Raw genomic sequence first — 17,056 nt, 5'->3', positions numbered from 1 at the left:
ACAGAAATGTCCTAGTTCTTTATAGGACTTTCCTTCTGAACTGCAGCCAAAGCTCCATTAAAATCAATGTGTGTATTCAGAAATGGAATTTGAGGAACTTTATGTTTAAGGTTTTGGAATATATGGGTTGTGGAGACATTTTTATGAAATGAGTTAAGGCAATATACACTGAACAATCAGCAAAATTTATAGTAATTAATATATTGACAGAGAATTGTGAAATAACAAGAGGAACTAGACAAGGTTGCCCACTGTCACCTTTATTGTTTGTAATAGTTTTAGAAGTTTTGGTGCAAAGAATCAGATGTAATCAAGAAATTAAAGGAATAAGGGTGGGACAGAGGCAATATAAATTAAAATATTTTGCAGACGATGTGGTGATATCTGTAGAAGAACTAATAAAGACAATTTCGAAAGCACTAGAAGAGATTAAAAAATTGGAGAAATAGCAGATCTTAAAATTAATAAAGATAAAACCCAACTCCTGGTAAGAAATATGGATGATGAGAGTAAAAATAAATTACAAAGTTTATCAGGCTTAAAGATAGGCTGCACCCCTATCTAGACAGGGACAGCCTAACTACTGTTGTCTATACTCTGGTTACCTCTAGTTTAGATTATGGCAACACATTATACAGGGGGCTGCCTCTGGGAAAAGTTTGGAAACTTAAGCTGCTGCAGAATTCAGGGCCAGGTTGCTCACCCTTTTTAAAAACAAACATTCTCCCCTATCAATGCCCCTTCTAGTTCCAGTCCCTTATAGTGACAATGCAGCCTGCTAGTTTAATGTCACTGTGAACACATGCCTCATATAGATGTTAAGTCAGAAACTTGGTGAATGTTGACATTTATAGGAGAATGTAAGCAGGGGAACCAACAGGAAATGTCAGAAATAGTTATGTGATGAACATTTGCACATCCTTGCAACGTTCTTGACATTTGCACTGTTGTGGGCTTCCTATCAGATGTCTGGGATTAGAGCTATCAGGATTGCCATAAAGCTCAGAGAGGTTGGGTGAGTAAAACAACACTCATGGCCTGGCAAATGCCATTTTCCTATAAAATGACCCTCTTACCATTTTCATCTGTAAATGTTGAAGATGAGGATAATATCTGGACATTTTTGTTAAGTCTTGACATTTACTGTTAAGTGTTCTGACATTCCCCTGAGCTTATTCACATCTCAAGACTTACTAGTAAATGTCAGCATCAGCACCTTTGAGACATTTACTGGTAACAAGGTTAGATAGGTCCCTTGTGTCTTCAATCTGTAACCAGAGCAGGTGGATTAAGAGTAGCAGAGAGGGAGGCTGCAGTACTCAGCTTATTGTCTAGCTTCCAATTTCTTTTAGAGACAACCTGAACCTTTTCTTCCTGTCCCTTCCTCTGAATGTCCTGCTGGTGTGGAATCCACATATTCCTCAGCTGGCACCTACTGTGCAACGGCATGGTGGAGTGGACAGCAGGCAATGTCTGGGATTTTATACTGGCTCTGTTGTGAAACAGAGCTCAGATCTAGTTGGAACAGAAATCACAGTCTCAAAAGATCAGATTTCACGTCTCTGTGTTTATTCCCCATTCGAGTCCAGGGGAAACCCTCAGGTTTCTCCTTCCTAGCAGAGCTGAGTTAGTTCAGCATTGTTGGAGTTGAGCTGCAATGGCAGGAGCCGTGGGGTCAGTGGTTCATAAAATAAGAGAGAGCCTGAGCTCACCCCCAGTGGAAAGGTCACTTGGGGACCAAACTAAAGCAGGAAAGTGGCAAGTGAGGCAGTGGCGTAGCATGGGGGTGCAGGGTGGCCAGCCGCACCGGGCGCAACATTGGGGGGGGGGGCGCTCGCACTCGCAGCTCTCTGCCCCTACCTGGCTCACTCACTCTCTCTCACTGCAGCGCTGGCTGTGCGAATCCGATCCGAGGGTGCCAGGCGTGCGGTGCAGTGCGGAGCGGAGAGAGAGCAAGGGAGGGACTATCTGGGGGAGGGACAGTGCAGCGGCCGCCCAGCGCAGTGCTGAGCGCAGGAGAGAACCACACCCGACCAGCCCAGGCAGCAGCAAGAAGAAGATGGCAGCGGCGGCAGGTTAGGGGTTAGGGGCGCAAATTACTTGCCTTGCCCTGGGTGCTGACAACCCACGCTACGCCGCTGAAGTGAGGAAAGGGTTATACTATGCCTCCTCCACAAAATCTTCTCCGGTCCTAACTACTCCTAACTGGAGTAGTGTTACATGCACTCACATGCAACATCGACTTTGGCACTCAGCCTCTTATGTGAAATGTGAAGGTCATAGGATGGTGAGCATCCTTGCAGGGCTGTTGTGCAAACACAGTGGGATGGTTCTAGAGTTGTATGAATGGGAGCATACACATGTAATGGGGCTTTTCTATGTATCCTTTCACACAGCACTCTCACTAAAGCATATCCAAGGATCCCAGGAAAAGCCTGGGGTGTGGCAAGGGAAGGGGAACTGGCAGAAACTAGGAAGATTCCCTGACTCTCAGGTGAGGCTTCTCAGAGGATATAGGGGGTGTTAATGAAAAGGAGGCAGGAAAGCCCCATTGAAGTGGGAGATGAAAGAAAATGAGCAACAGTAAGGCATGGGGAGCATAAAATTTTGCAACAGAATGGAGTAATTGGAAATGAATGGTGAAAGGGACTCACAAATGAATAATTTGAGGCCTGAAAACGTGACTTAGGAGCCATGAAGATGCTGTGTCCATTTTACTCATCTGAAAGACTATTGTGTGTGCTTGTAGTCATTACCTTAGAAAGTTGGAACGCCTAACGGGGAGAATGTCGGCAATGGGACAGCTGCTTCTTTGGCTAAAGGGACATTGCAGAAATACATATGGGGGAAACAAAAAATAACAGCTGATCAGTTCTTTTTCATTATATGGTCATTTATATTAAGCCTTTCCAATTAAAATCTCTCCAAGTCTTATTTTTATAACTCCCAGAAATATTATAATTAGGTTTACAGACAGTACAGATGAACCAAAGGGCATATTTTTAAACATTTGTGACCTGAAGCAAAAATACTTGTGATGCAGGAACTGATAACAGCATAAAGAAATCCAGCTGCTCTCTCAACTACAGACTTTTCACTACAGGGGATGGAAGGAGAAAAAATGCAGGGGGGGGGGGGAGAAGCAAATGCTGCTCTCTGTACATTAAGAAATGTTGTGCATTAGTTGTATGTGGCCATGAGAACCTCTAGCCTACTGGGACAATTTTCAGAAACCTCTTTACAACCTGCATTGTTACCACTGTTGCAAAGAGTATTAATTTTAAAAGGGTTCATGAATAATGAAAATACCCCAACACTGAAGGCAGAACATAGCCATTGTGGTTAGTACCTGTGGACAGCCTTGGTTTGTCTAACTCCCTTTTAATGCTAGCCAAACTGCTGACCATCACTGCCGCTTGCGGGAGGAAATCCCCTTGTTCCTACTATGCACTGTATGCTCTGAATCTTGCAGCATTCAGCTTCGTTGGATGCAGCAGTAGGAAAGAGGAAGCAAAGCATCTCCCTATCCACACCATCGACAATTTTTCATACACCTCAATCATTATTATTGCTGTTATTATATATTTATTTATACCCCATCTTTTTCCCAGACTCAAGGTGGCTTACAGATAAAAATCAGAAGAGAAATCGTACAGCGGCAGCAGGAGGTCCCATTAGCTAATGTGGTTAAGAATAGTTTCATGTTAAGAACAGAACTCCGGAATGAATTAAGTTCTTAACCCGAGGTACCACTGTATACACTTCCATAAGTAAACACACTACTTCTGGTAAATGAGCCACCATACCTTCGGGTAACATAACTTTTGGGTTGCGAACGCGGCAAACCCGGAAGTGTATACTTCCAGGTTTCACCCCACACGCATGCGCAGAAACACTCTCTCGTGTTGCACACGTGCGCAGAAGCAGTGCCTCTTGTTGCAGACTTTTCGGGTTGCACATGAACACCAGAACGAATCAAGTTCGTATCCGGAGGGTCCACTGTACTATCCAAAGCCAAAGGGGCACATTGGGCGCCAGTTGTGAAATATATTGGCATTATTTCCAGATCTCCTACCCCACGAGACAGGGCAGTGGTGCCTTGGGGCTCCTGGATGGGGCTTGCTGGAGGGAAGGTAAAGGTAAAGGACCCCTGGGTGGTTAATAATAACAATAATAATAAATATTATTTTATTTATACCCCGCCCTCCCCGGCCAGAGCTGGGCTCAGGGTGGCTAACACCAGTAAAATTACAATAGAAACATAATGGGGGGGGGAATCCTCCCAATTTAAAATACAGGTTAAAATGCAATTTAAAAAGCAGCCTCGTTTTAAAAGTAGCCCATAAATCAAAACCGTAAGGGGAGGGAAGACATAAGGGTCAGACTGAGTCCAAACCAAAGGCCAGGCGGAACAGCTCTGTCTTGCAGGCCCTGCGGAAAGATGTCAAGTCCCGCAGGGCCCTAGTCTCTTGTGGCAGAGCGTTCCACCAAGTCGGGGCCAGTACTGAAAAGGCCCTGGACCTAGTTGAGACCAACCTAACCACCTTGCAACTTGGGACCTCCAAGGTGTTGTCATTTGTGGACCTTAAGGTCCTCCGCGGGGCATACCAGGAGAGGCGGTCCCGTAGGTACGTGGGTCCTAGGCCGCATAGGGCTTTAAAGGTCAAAACCAGCACCTTAAACCTGACCCTGTACTCCACCAGGAGCCAGTGCAGTTGGTAAAGTACTGGATGAATGTGATCCCGCAGCAAGGCCCTCGTAAGGAGCTTCGCCGTGACATTCTGCACCCGCTGGAGTTTCTGGGTCAGCTTCAAGGGCAGCCCTGCATAGAGCGAGTTACAATAATCAAGCCAGATGACTATGGGGTTGCAGAGTTCCTCTCGCTTCTGATCAGCAAGCTCAAAGAGGCTCAGTGGTTCAGACCACAGTGCCACCCCTGGCAGTGGTGCGGTCTTAGATCTGCTCCATGCTGTCTCCTAAGCTCTGCCTTCCCCAGCTGGAGGCAGCAATGAATCCCAAAGCACAGGACGGGAGCTGTTTCTTGCACAAGGGCCCTGCTTGTTCAACCACTGTGAGAACAGCATGCTGGGCCTTGATGGGGCCACCAGCCTGACCCAGCCAGGCTCTGCTGTGCGGTTTTGCCAGCAGAAGGAGCCCCGCCCCGAAAGCCCCCGCTCTCTCCTCCCTCGGTTGGGGATTGAGCCTTCGCCTCCTCCAGGCAGCAGAGGGCGCTGCCGAGCCGAGCGGCCACTCCTCCCTCGCGGCCCAGCTCGCTCGCTTGCTCGCACCGACTCCGACTCTGGTCCAGGCCTGGGCCTAGCTCACTTGTTTGGTTTCCCTCACCACCACCACCACCCCCGCGCGCGGCAGGAGCGGGACGGCCGCCCGGTCGGAGGCCATGGAGATCGGCACCGAGATCAGCCGCAAGATCCGGGTGAGATGCGGAGCCGCGCGGGGGAGAAGGGCAGCCCGGAGGAGGAGGAGGGGGGGGGAAGGAAAAGAGGGTCCCGTGGGCCCAGAGTCGGAGCCCTGCCGGGAAACCCCATGGGTGATTTTGGAAAATTCAGTTGTTTCTTCTCCTGTCATGGCCGTGTTGTGATGGGAAACACTGCATGAGACCCCAAAAGGCAACACTTTTATTTTTGAGCGACTAGAAGTCGCTCCATCCTGCAATTTCTACAGAGATGCATCTGAACTCAGTAAACAAGCCCCAAAAATCAAGGGGGCAAGGTCTGGTTTAAAAATATTTATTTTATTTTACTCATTATTGATGTTATCCAGTATGGCCTGCCCACTGACAGAAGGACTTTTGTCCGCAGAACAGAGGAAAAAAGGCCCTTCCTCCTCACAAACTGGAGGCGGCGACGGCGAGGCTTCCCCCGCGACGCCCTTCGACCCGGAGTCGTCTCCTGCCCCCAGAGCTTGATGTGTGGCCCACAGGACAAATTCAAGCCCCCCGCCCCCCCCCAACGAGCTTGTGGGGTTGCTCTACCTATTTAGATATTTATTTAGATACCCCACGCACTTGTAGGGCAGAGAGATGTGGGAAGACTTGTGCCTGCCTGCCTGCCTGGATACAGTATTGCATCCCCCCCTTCTCCAAAAAAGAAGCTCATATAATACTATGGAAACACGCATCCTCTTATCCACTCCCCGCTGCAAAAGGCCAAAGCTTTATTGCTTTGTTTTCTCAGATCCTCGGCCGCCTCCTCCCCGTTTTCCTACGTAGCCAGCAAAACAACAACAAAGCCCGGGTTCAAGTTCTCCCCTAAGTACTGAAAGCCCATTGAGTAACTTTGGGCAAAGTCGCTATCTCTCCATCCCTATCATACTTAACATGCCTTACATGTTTTGAGGATGAAAAGGGCAGGGGAGAACCATGTAAATGTCACCTGAGCTCCATGGATGAAAGATGTGGGCTATGGCTATTAGGAGGTATTTGAATACAGTCTACGCTAGAAGAAATCTAATATCAGAATGGGAAATGGGCATTTTTTGTTATTTACCCGCTTAACCAAGCAGCCCCGATACCCCCCTATGTGTTTCAGAAGGTTGAAAGACCTTTGAGCAGATTTTGACGGAGTGGTGCGTGGGAATGATTGTAAATTGTTTTTTCCTCTGTTCTGCTGACAAAAGTCCTTCTGTCAGTGGGCAGGCCATACTGGATAACATCAATAATGAGTAAAATAAAATAAATATTTTTAAACCAGACCTTGCCCCCTTGATTTTTGGGGCTTGTTTACTGAGTTCAGATGCATCTCTGTAGAAATTGCAGGATGGAGCGACTTCTAGTCGCTCAAAAATAAAAGTGTTGCCTTTTGGGGTCTCATGCAGTGTTTCCCATCACAACACTGCCATGACAGGAGAAGAAACAACTGAATTTTCCAAAATCACCCAGTGTAATTTTATGCATTACACAATTCCTAAAGGTAGGGCAATCCTCCCAGGACCTGGACTTGTAGCTCAGTCACCATAGAAACCATAGCACAGAACAAAACATCCTTATGATTTGATTAGGCAGAAAGTAGTAGAGATGGCACAATACCTCAGAAATCCACATAAAGTGGTTCAATAATGCAGAATTTCTCATGTCCATTTGCAGAACAAATTTTGGAGACCTGCACTATTTCAACTGAAGTGTACCAAATCTGCAAATATATTAAGAGGAATAAATATTTCACAGAAAGCTAGTTCTTTCAACCTTCTTAGCCTGGAAAGTGATTTGAATATGTGTAAATCCCAACAGAATGTGTCATTATTTGGTAAATTTTCAATGATTTGCTTTGACTTGTGTGTTGGGCTTGTATGATTCCCTTGTAAAAATATTTTGCTGTGCATGGGTGAATTGTTTTTAAATCATGAATTTTGAGCCACCATGACTAATTTATTTTATTTAAGTAAAGTTTCTCAGTGTTTTTAGGGTGAATACCTAGAAGAAGGTATAAACATCTTTTAAATAAACAAATGGTGCTGGACATCTATTTCCTGAACAGTCATGCACACTTAACTGTAACAATTCAAACATACTGATTTTCAAATGCAAAGAGCCTTTATATAACCTTAGGAGTATGATCTAAAATATTTGAACATGTACCCATGCACTGCAAAATTATGTCTGTTTACAGACAAAATACTGATTTCTATATATACTGCCTTTCATCACAGAATTCAAGGTAGAATAAATAAATATTCAGAACTTCTACAATCAGTGATTAATAGTTACTTGGCAAAATAGTGTTTCTTCATGGAATGGAAGTGCAGTAAATGCCATGTTGTTTAGTAAGTAGAATTTCAAATATTTGTGATTTGAGAACAGAAATCACTGCAGAGATCAGGTTGTTGGAGAGATCAGTGGATGATCCTCGTGAAATGGAGGAGGATGTCTCCCAGAGTATAGCACATGTGGGACCTTGTTAGACCCTGGATTCAGTAGTAAGCACACAGTACACAACTTTGGGTCATGCCTGTCTTCAGAAGTCATATACTTCCCCCCTCCCCCACAAGGTTTTTCCTCTAGCATAGAAAAGCAACCTTTAATACCGTTAATTGCAAACCAGTTTTAAGATGTTATAAGTATAGGCTTTAACATGTTTTTATTCAGATTTCCCTTAAGACTTTTTAGTCAATAATAATTAATATGTTTATTTTTAGAAGCAATATATAATTTTTATCCACCTAGGTATAAAGCAAACGGTCCTTTCTCTATGCCACCTAGCTTTAAGGATACTCACAAAACAAACACACTGAACCTCCAAATCATCCTTTATTTTACAAAATGTTTGCCATGAGCCCAGTTGTCGAGGAGGGCAGGAATCTTTGTATTTAAAAGTTGCTTGCAAGTAAAATGTAAGTGTGCAGGATTGCAGTCTTAAAGCCTTAACTCTCCATGAAAGCTATAGCTAAATACAATCCTTTTTTATAATTTTGTATGGAAAGCCTCTGTATAATGATGAACTTATATTAGTAGCTTGTGTTTATATGATAACAATATGTTTACATTAGCCCACCTGGAGCACAGGAAGGAATATTATATTGGAGTCTACTGTCACTCCCTTAAACCTACCGAAATGCAATCTGAACCCATGTAACAGCTGCATATTGTATTCCTTTTTACGCCTGTTTCCATTTTTCAACTCTTTTTCAACTCCATTTTCCTCTTGATGTTGAATTTTAGATTATAAGATCCTCGGGACAGGGCGCTGCCTGCTGGAAGGTACCATGCCCGCTGATGGCACTGTCTGAATTAATAATGTTTTGCTACCATTTACATCAGGCAGTCCCTCAAGAACAAACTCATTTAAACCTTGGTTTTGAGTTTGAGACTTCTAGAGCAACTTTTGAATGCCTTTTGTTTGAAACTGTGCAATCCTAAATGGCTGCTCTTCTGTTCTTCATATAGAGTGCTATAAAAGGAAAGCTACAGGAACTGGGAGCATATGTGGGTAAGTTTATTGTGCCTTTAGTTGTAAAAATATAAAAACTATGCATTTTTACTCAGAAGTAAGTCCCATTGTATTCAGTGGGGCTTCCTGCCAGGTAAATGGGAATACGATTGCAGATCTAGTTTGGGGTTATTTTCTTACATGTATGTACAAAGACTGTTCACCATTTGTTATTACTACCAAGTATCCCATAATGGTTTATAATGTAAGCAGGTGGCACATTTCCCAGTACTATATCACCATGCTGAGGAAAACAGCACCTATTGAATTTCTGTCTGTTCCACCGTTGTTAAAGGCATTGAGCCAGGATAGGGAACCCATGGCTTTCCAGATGAACTCCTACTCCCATCCACCTCAGCCAGCATTGCCTATAGTAAGGGATTATGGGAGTTGTACTTCAGCAGCATCTGGAAGGCCACAGGTTTGTCAACTTTGGTATTGGCCTGCTACCATCTCTCAGCCTAATCCATTGGTAGGCAAACTAAGGCCTGGGGGCTGGATCCGGCCCAATCACCTTCTAAATGTGGCCTGCAGACGGTCTGGGAATCGGCATGTTTTTACATGAGTAGATTGTGTGCTTTTATTTAAAATGCATCTCTGGGTTATTTGTGAGGCATAGGAATTCGTCCCCCCCCCAAAAAAAAATATAGTCTGACCCCCCCCACAAGGTCTGAGGGACAGTGGACCAGCCTCCTGCTGAAAAAGTTTGCTGACCCCTGGCCTAACCTGTCTCACACTGTAGCCATCAAGATACAGGGGGAAAGGCTTTTATGCGACCCTAATAACCTTGGTGTGCATTTCTGTGTAACTCTCGTGTGTTTTGTTTTTAATTGTAAAGCGCCTGGTTGTAGGTGCTATAGAAATAATAATGAGCAAATATCCAAAGCAGATGTGCCTTGTTTTTCTTCATATATGGTTCCCCTTACTGGTGGGCTTGAAAATAAAATCAGGAAATAAGAAAAGAAAAAGGAAATTCCGTACCACAAACTTAGTAAAGAAAAACCCACAATAAAACATAGGCTGTATTCCAAAACAAGTTAAATTGGGAAAAAGAAAGACCAGGAAGGAAGGGAAGAAGACCCTTCCCAGAATTTCACATTAAGTATTCCTATGCACTTCCACTTGGAATTAAGTCCCACAGAATTCAATGGTGCTTAATCCCAACTAAAGCATGCATAGAATTGTGCTGCAGGGCCTTTTGCCATCAGGGCTACTGTTCACAACCAGCAACATCTATGTTCTAATAAAAGGTACCCCTGCCCGTACGGGCCAGTCGTGTCTGACTCTAGGGTTGCGCGCTCATCTCGCTCAAGAGGCCGGGAGCCAGCGCTGTCCGGAGACACTTCCGGGTCACATGGCCAGCGTGACTAAGCGGCATCTGGCGAGCCAGCACCAGCGCCGCACACGGAAACGCCGTTTACCTTCCCGCTATAAAGCGGTACCTATTTATCTACTTGCACTTAGGGGTGCTTTTGAACTGCTAGGTGGGCAGGAGCTGGGACCGAACGACAGGAGCTCACCCCGCCACGGGGATTCGAACCACTGACCTTGCGATCAGCAAGTCCTAGGCACTGAGGTTTTACCCACAGCACCACCCACGTCCCTCTATGTTCTAATAGCCCACCTTTAATCTGTACCCGTGGGAGTCTTAGTAAAGGTAAAGGGACCCCTGACCATTAGGTCCAATCGTGACCAGCTCTGGGGTTGCGGCGCTCATCTCGCTTTATTGGCCGAGGGAGCCGGCGTACAGCTTCCGGGTCATGTGGCCAGCATGACTAAGCCGCTTCTGGTGAACCAGAGCAGTGCACGGAAACAACGTTTACCTTCCTGCCACAGCAGTACCTATATATCTACTTGCACTTTGAGGTGCTTTCGAACTGCTAGGTTGGCAGGAGCAGGGACGAGCAATGGGAGCTCACCCCGTCGCGGGGATTCGAACCGCCGACCTTCTGATCGGCAAGTCCTAGGCTCTGTGGTTTAACCCACAGCGCCAATGGCCAAAATACATGGATTCTGTTTCTTTTCTTGTTCTATGCCTGGGATAATCTGAAAATTGCCCTCTCCCTTTTGTATGACTGTTTTGTAGTCAAACTCTACAGCTGCCCTTAAAACATTTAACAACCAGTTATATTTCCCTTTCTTTAAATCAGATGAAGAGCTGCCTGATTATATCATGGTCATGGTGGCCAACAAGAAGAGCCAGGAGCAGATGACGGAAGACCTTTCCCTTTTTCTAGGAAACAACACTGTGAGATTCACTGTATGGTATGTTTCTCATCCCTCTAATTCTTTGAACTATAATTCTTTTGTAGTCTGATCCTGAAACCTTCTCCACGACTAGATGAGTGCTTAGGCCAGGGCACATGAATAACCTTCACCTATGCAACATTGCAAAATAAAGCCATCCAAGGCAGATGAGCTCATGGAAATGGCCAGAACTAGGGGGTTCAGCTTATTTTTCAGGTGCTGAGCAAATGTGTTGTAGCATAAGAACTGGTTCCATTTCACAGAAGGAAGAATACTATGGTTTGACCATCTCCTTTTCCTGAATTTGAATGGTAAAACTGATGCATCTTAAAACTCATGACCTAGTTCTATGTACTGAGTCATTTTACGGTTGGCTTTTACCTTAGTTGTCATATGAAGTATAACATCCAGCTTGATGTTGCTGGGAAAACAACTCAGTTTTCCGAGTTTCCCCACCCACCCATTTCCTGGATCCTCCTTTGAAATGGGTCAGTGCATCTGCTGTTGCTACGTGTGATACATGTGCTGTTTGGTAGTCTTCCAATTTTGCACTGAAATGCTGAATTCAAAACACAAGAGGCAACTATGTGGATATGCCTTTAGCTGATGGGATTGATAAAAACGGGGGTCAGAAACAATAATAAAACTTTTTATTGATCCTGTTTATTCCTTTGGGTTGTATGTTACTTTTGCTGGGGTTGTGAATATGTGATGCAGAAGCTCAGTCAAGCAGTTAAGCTCACCACAGGAAACAGCCATGTAGTAGAGTTGTCTTTACTAAGCCAACATCAACACTCACCCATACTATTTACAGATGTTACATATGTCTTCTCTCTCTCTGAGCCCAGAGAGGGTATTTGATTCACACTCCTTGCTGAATGAAGTTCTAAGTCAATTTGCAGAGTCCTGCAACAGCTTAGAGTTCTGTGAGTCCTGAAATTTGGCCTTTCACTCAGACAAGCTCTTTACAAAGTCAAAATAAACAAAATAAACAAAATAAAAAAATTCCTTCCAGTAGCACCTTAGAGACCAACTAAGTTAGTTATTGGTATGCAGACGAAAGCTCATACCAATAACTAACTTAGTTGGTCTCTAAGGGGCTACTGGTAGGAATTTTTTTATTTTATTTTATTTATTTTGTTTTGTTTTGTTTCAACTACGACAGACCAACACGGCTACCTACCTGTAATCTTTACAAAGTGTTTGCACAACTCCACAGTGCTGCAACAGCCAACTTCCAACAACTCACACAGTATGTTTTAAGCTAAGCCCTTTTTTATATACACAAAGTTACTTGCCACAAATCTGCCCAGTAACACAGATAAGAGAGTCACAAGATGCCTGCAGGTGCATTGTGGGGAATGAGTAATCTCTGCTGACTCATGGATAATTAACTTAATAACTGCATTCCTTAACAAGTTTGAGAGCTGATGATTTGTTCTCATCAACCTAGAACTGTATTTCTCAAGCTTGGGTCTCCAGTTGTTGTTGAACTACAACTCCCACCATCCCTTACCACTGGTCCTGCCAGCTAGGGTTGATGGGAGTTGTAGTCCAACAACAGCTGGAGACCCAAGCTCAAGAAACACTGATCTAGAAAGTTTGATGGCAGAGCAGGATCTTGAATTTGGTTTCTAGTATGCCAATCCAGTGTGCTACACTGCATTGCACTTGCCTCCATGCTGATAACTTGCATTAAGAAAGTCATTTGCTCTTTATTCTAAATTTGATGACACTGGTCAACATAACAAAGTAAACTGCATTTGAAACAGATGTTAGCCATTAAAACGTTTTTCTTATTTTTCAGGCTTCATGGTGTGCTAGATAAGCTTCGGTCTGTAACTACAGGTAAGTAAAGGAAAGACAACCTGGCTTATTGTTTGGAAATTAAGCATCTTCAGGAAGGGATAATGTGCTTTCATTTACATTTTAGACATTAAAAATAATTATTGTTGTGTGTCGTTATTTAAGAGTTTAATTATTATGACTGTACAGAAATTAGAATTTTAAGAAACGTTCTCATGCAAACAGGGAAAATATTATTTTGAAAGCATAGATTACTCAATGTGAACTGAAGGAAGTGCATTTCTATCGAAATCTGCAGCGAAACATATTTTACAGTTGTGTGTAAATACTTCATTGAACTTTGCAATAAGATAAGGAATACCTGTATCTCCAGAACCTACCAACTTAAAATCTTCTGAATCGAACATCTTTGAGAGCAGTTTGCCTTCTGTCAAAAGCATTTCAAGTGGAAATGAGGAGAGAAGTGGGGAGGAAGTCCTACAGCCCCTTACAGTCTCAAGTTCTCGACCAGAAAGGAGTGACTCTCGAGTTTCAACCAGCTCCCAGGAACAGAAAATTGCTGCCTCCCGGTAAGGTTCTCACGTCTTAAAATCCGGTAACACATAGTGGTTATTCACTCATTTGTTCATTGCATTTACGTATTGCTTTTCTGCCAAGCCACCCAATTGCTATTTACGGTTTTGAAATGCTAAAATAAATACTATAGAACAGTAATACTGCCTTATTGGACATTATCTTTTGAACAGCACAATTGTAACACCACTTAGAAACACTGATGATTAAGTGGTGTGTGTGTGTGCATGCACCTTAATTAGCAACAACAACATTCTCATATGAAATAAAGCCTTGTGGGAGCCTTCGTAAATGTATTCCATAGGTTGTGCTTGCCTCTCACATTGATAGTTTGGTGCTGAAGCTGATCATCAAACTGGAGGACTTTTTGATTCTTTTGAAAGAGGTTAGGGACGTTGTGCCCCAGAAGTCTCAAGGGCAACCTGGAACAACACAAGCAGCAGCATAAAATCTGTGACGTGGGTTTTCTTGGAGCAGGCAGAAATAATTGTTTTGAATGGGAAAATTTGAATCTGAACATTTCGAATGAGGATAAGTTGCACTGGGAAATTTTCATTTGGTCTAGAGAATTATCTAAATCAGCATGCTTGTTTTACTTGAATTTAGTAAGCTGAGCTGAAAACTTTGAAATTACCAAGCTTGCCTGACTTTATTGGTATCAGTTCATTGTTATTAATTAACTTAGGAAATGCAAAAAAAAAATCCACCAAACATCATTGGCAGAGATCTTACTGTGAGCAGGGAATAGTGGTCAGCTAAAGTTCCTTGATTCAAGAGTTGCCATTAGGTCTGACCAGCTGCTTAGGTGAGGTTGCTGGTAACCATCTCCAGATGCAATTGGAGTCTCAGTGAACAAGTCAGATTAGAAAGTGTTATGCAAAATAATTACTGTAAAAAGAAAACAATTTTTCTTCATCATAGCAAAGTTTCTAACTGAGGGGAAGAGTTTCAACAATTCAAGTTTGAAAGGGGTGTGTATAAACCTGTATGGTACTATACAGTTTGTTGGGTTGTTAGAAGAAGTGAGTGTCTACTATGAAAATAGAAAAACAACAACTTTTTTCACCCTATATGCTATTTTCCGACATGAAATGGACTGAGTAGGTTCTAAACTAAACATGTAGGTTTCACAACTTAAAACAACAATTTGTGCAGTCACTGTGACCTCTAGTAGCCTATGTACATTGGTTTTTTTTTCTGGTCTTCTCAGTCATTCCAGTGGGGTTAGAATTGCCCCAAAGCGGCACAAGCAAAAACAGATTTTTCATTCAATTTAGGATTGGGTTGACCCTTAAAGCACCTTGTAGCAATTCACGCCTCCTCATAGGTGAGGACTACCAGGAACAGAGCTGTGAAAATTTGACAAACATGTTCTTATGCTCCCTTCTCAATTTGGAGGCTTCAAGCAAGCATTTTCTTGACATGAGGTGGAGGTAATATTTTCTCTTCTCATGCAGGCAGCCTCGCCAAGACACCTCCCCATCTCTCCTGATGTCAACTGTGAAACCTCTCAGGGAGCTGTCCCCCTTGGAAGCTGTGATCGACATTAAGCCTGAGCCGGATGACCTCATTGATGAAGACCTCAATTTTGTGCAGGAGAACCGGCTGCCCCGGAAGAAGCCTCTCGTGACGGTGACTTACGGTTCCTCCCGCCCATCTGCTGAAATCTACCGCCCACCAGCAAGCCGAGGTGCAGAAGGCAACATGCACTTTCAGAGAATGCCACAACAGAGTAGCATACAGACTGGCAAGCAGCTCGACATGCAGGGCGGCAGGTCACTGGAAGCCATCCAGCTCTGCGATCCAGACGTGTTTGGCAGCTTGGCTGAAAGTTACAGGCCCACTGCCAAAGGGAATGCTGATAAAATTAGCAGTGAGGTAAGTATGTAAGCCCAAGCTATGCCGGTAATTTAACATGTACTCAACAAACGGAGGTCACCATGGACACTTGGAGTCCCCTGTTCTAAACATAGCAAGAGTGGTCAAAAATATCTCACGCATGGCATCTAAACCTTGTGGCATCCAGATTCTAGTTGCTTTAGTGACTAGGGGGTGAAAAATGTGTGTGTATGGTGTTAGCCTTAAATAGGGTGAGTAGCAGTTGTAGCCCTCACCTGGGCATATCTGGGCCTTCCATGAGTGTTATGTGTCCATTTTTCTTAGGTTTGTTCATTGGCTAATACTAAATAAGAGGATTTCAAGTTTTCTGTCTTTGGGGATCTCTTGTCACACTGATGTGTCTGACTGGAACTCCTTCGTGTTGTAGAATATTCTGGAGAATGCTCCTGGGCAATAGTCTTCAATGTTTCCAGACCCAGGACCCGCCTTTAACCCAATGTAATGCATTTGCAGACCCATTTCTTAGTTTTTACTCAATATTTGTATGGTGCTGTTGAGACCCACCTTAGATCAGGCCACAACCTGATGGTTATTCCCAACCCTCCAGTTGAAGACCAATGGCCTAAGGTCTTCACTTACCCAGAGAGTCAGTGTAGTATAGTGATTAGAACGCCAAGACCTAGGTTCAAATTCCCACTCATCCATGAGCATGGCCTAGTCTCCATATCTAAGCCTAACCCTACCTCACAGGGTTGTTGTGCAGATAAAGTGGAAGGAACCTTGTATGGCACCTAAGTGCCTTGAAAAGAGAGAGGGGTAATAAATAGATAGGCACAGGCTGCAGCACTCTATGAGCTAAGAGTGCACCTGAGTTCACACCCAGCACTCTTGATGCATCAGCTGTCATTCAGAGAAGCTTGACTGCCTTTGCTGACCTTGTCACTGAGCATTTGCTAGGAAAACTGAGAGTTCCTTGGAATGAGGTTTGAAAATAATCGAACTAAGCTGAACTTGAGGGTAAAACTAACTATCTTGTTTATCTGGCTGCTGTTCTTAGAACCTTGCCTGTTCAAGTTGTGTGACTTTTGGTTTCCAGATCCCTGCATATTCTAGAGTCTGTCATTGAATCAGCCTGTGGTCAATCCCAGCATTAGCTCTCGGGTCTTTTGTAGAGCAAAGCACACTATAAGAAAGGAAATGGGATGAATGGATATGTGGCTATTTGCCCCATACTCTAATGGGACAGTATCCTTGTGACCACTTGTTCTATGCACTCGGCGGCTGCTTCCTCCACCCCAGATCTTTTAGAAGGGCATATAAGTATCATTGTTTGTTTTAAGTAATTGGCTTCAGTTTGGGATCCTCATGTCGGAAGCCTCTGGTTCAAATCAGGGGTGGGGAACCTCAGGCCCAGGGGCCATTTGGGTCCCTCCAGGCCTCTAGCCCTGAGATCCTCCCGAGGCCACACCCCCTTCTGAGGTCAAATGCTTCATCAACTCTTCTATGCACCCTCCTGCAGTGGGTGCTTGCTTGAATAGAGAGGACTGCATGAAGAAACTAGCCTACTGTACAAAGGTAATAGATTCATTTTTTGCTTTTTGTCAGCTTTTTCCTCTGGCCTTACCCACTTCTGGCATGGGGCCACTGGA

The 17,056-nt window shown here is 43.9% G+C and overlaps 1 protein-coding gene across 1 annotated transcript in view; it reads left to right on the top strand.

The window, feature by feature from the left end:
- Positions 1 to 5,254: 5,254 nt before the first annotated feature.
- ZC3H14 (zinc finger CCCH-type containing 14) overlaps positions 5,255 to 17,056 on the top strand; it is a 30,928-nt gene continuing 19,126 nt past the window's right edge. Inside the window, exons 1-6 of the mRNA XM_081860899.1 lie at positions 5,255 to 5,434; positions 8,900 to 8,942; positions 11,093 to 11,207; positions 12,997 to 13,037; positions 13,369 to 13,564; positions 15,026 to 15,446. Coding sequence (XP_081717025.1) covers positions 5,399 to 5,434; positions 8,900 to 8,942; positions 11,093 to 11,207; positions 12,997 to 13,037; positions 13,369 to 13,564; positions 15,026 to 15,446 — 852 coding nt within the window. The 5' untranslated portion in view covers positions 5,255 to 5,398. The remainder of the gene's footprint in view (positions 5,435 to 8,899; positions 8,943 to 11,092; positions 11,208 to 12,996; positions 13,038 to 13,368; positions 13,565 to 15,025; positions 15,447 to 17,056) is intronic.

This window comes from Podarcis erhardii (assembly GCF_964252035.2).
Source record: "Podarcis erhardii genome assembly, chromosome: 1".
Taxonomy (NCBI): domain Eukaryota; kingdom Metazoa; phylum Chordata; class Lepidosauria; order Squamata; family Lacertidae; genus Podarcis; species Podarcis erhardii.
This window is presented reverse-complemented; position numbering and strand designations above follow the sequence as displayed.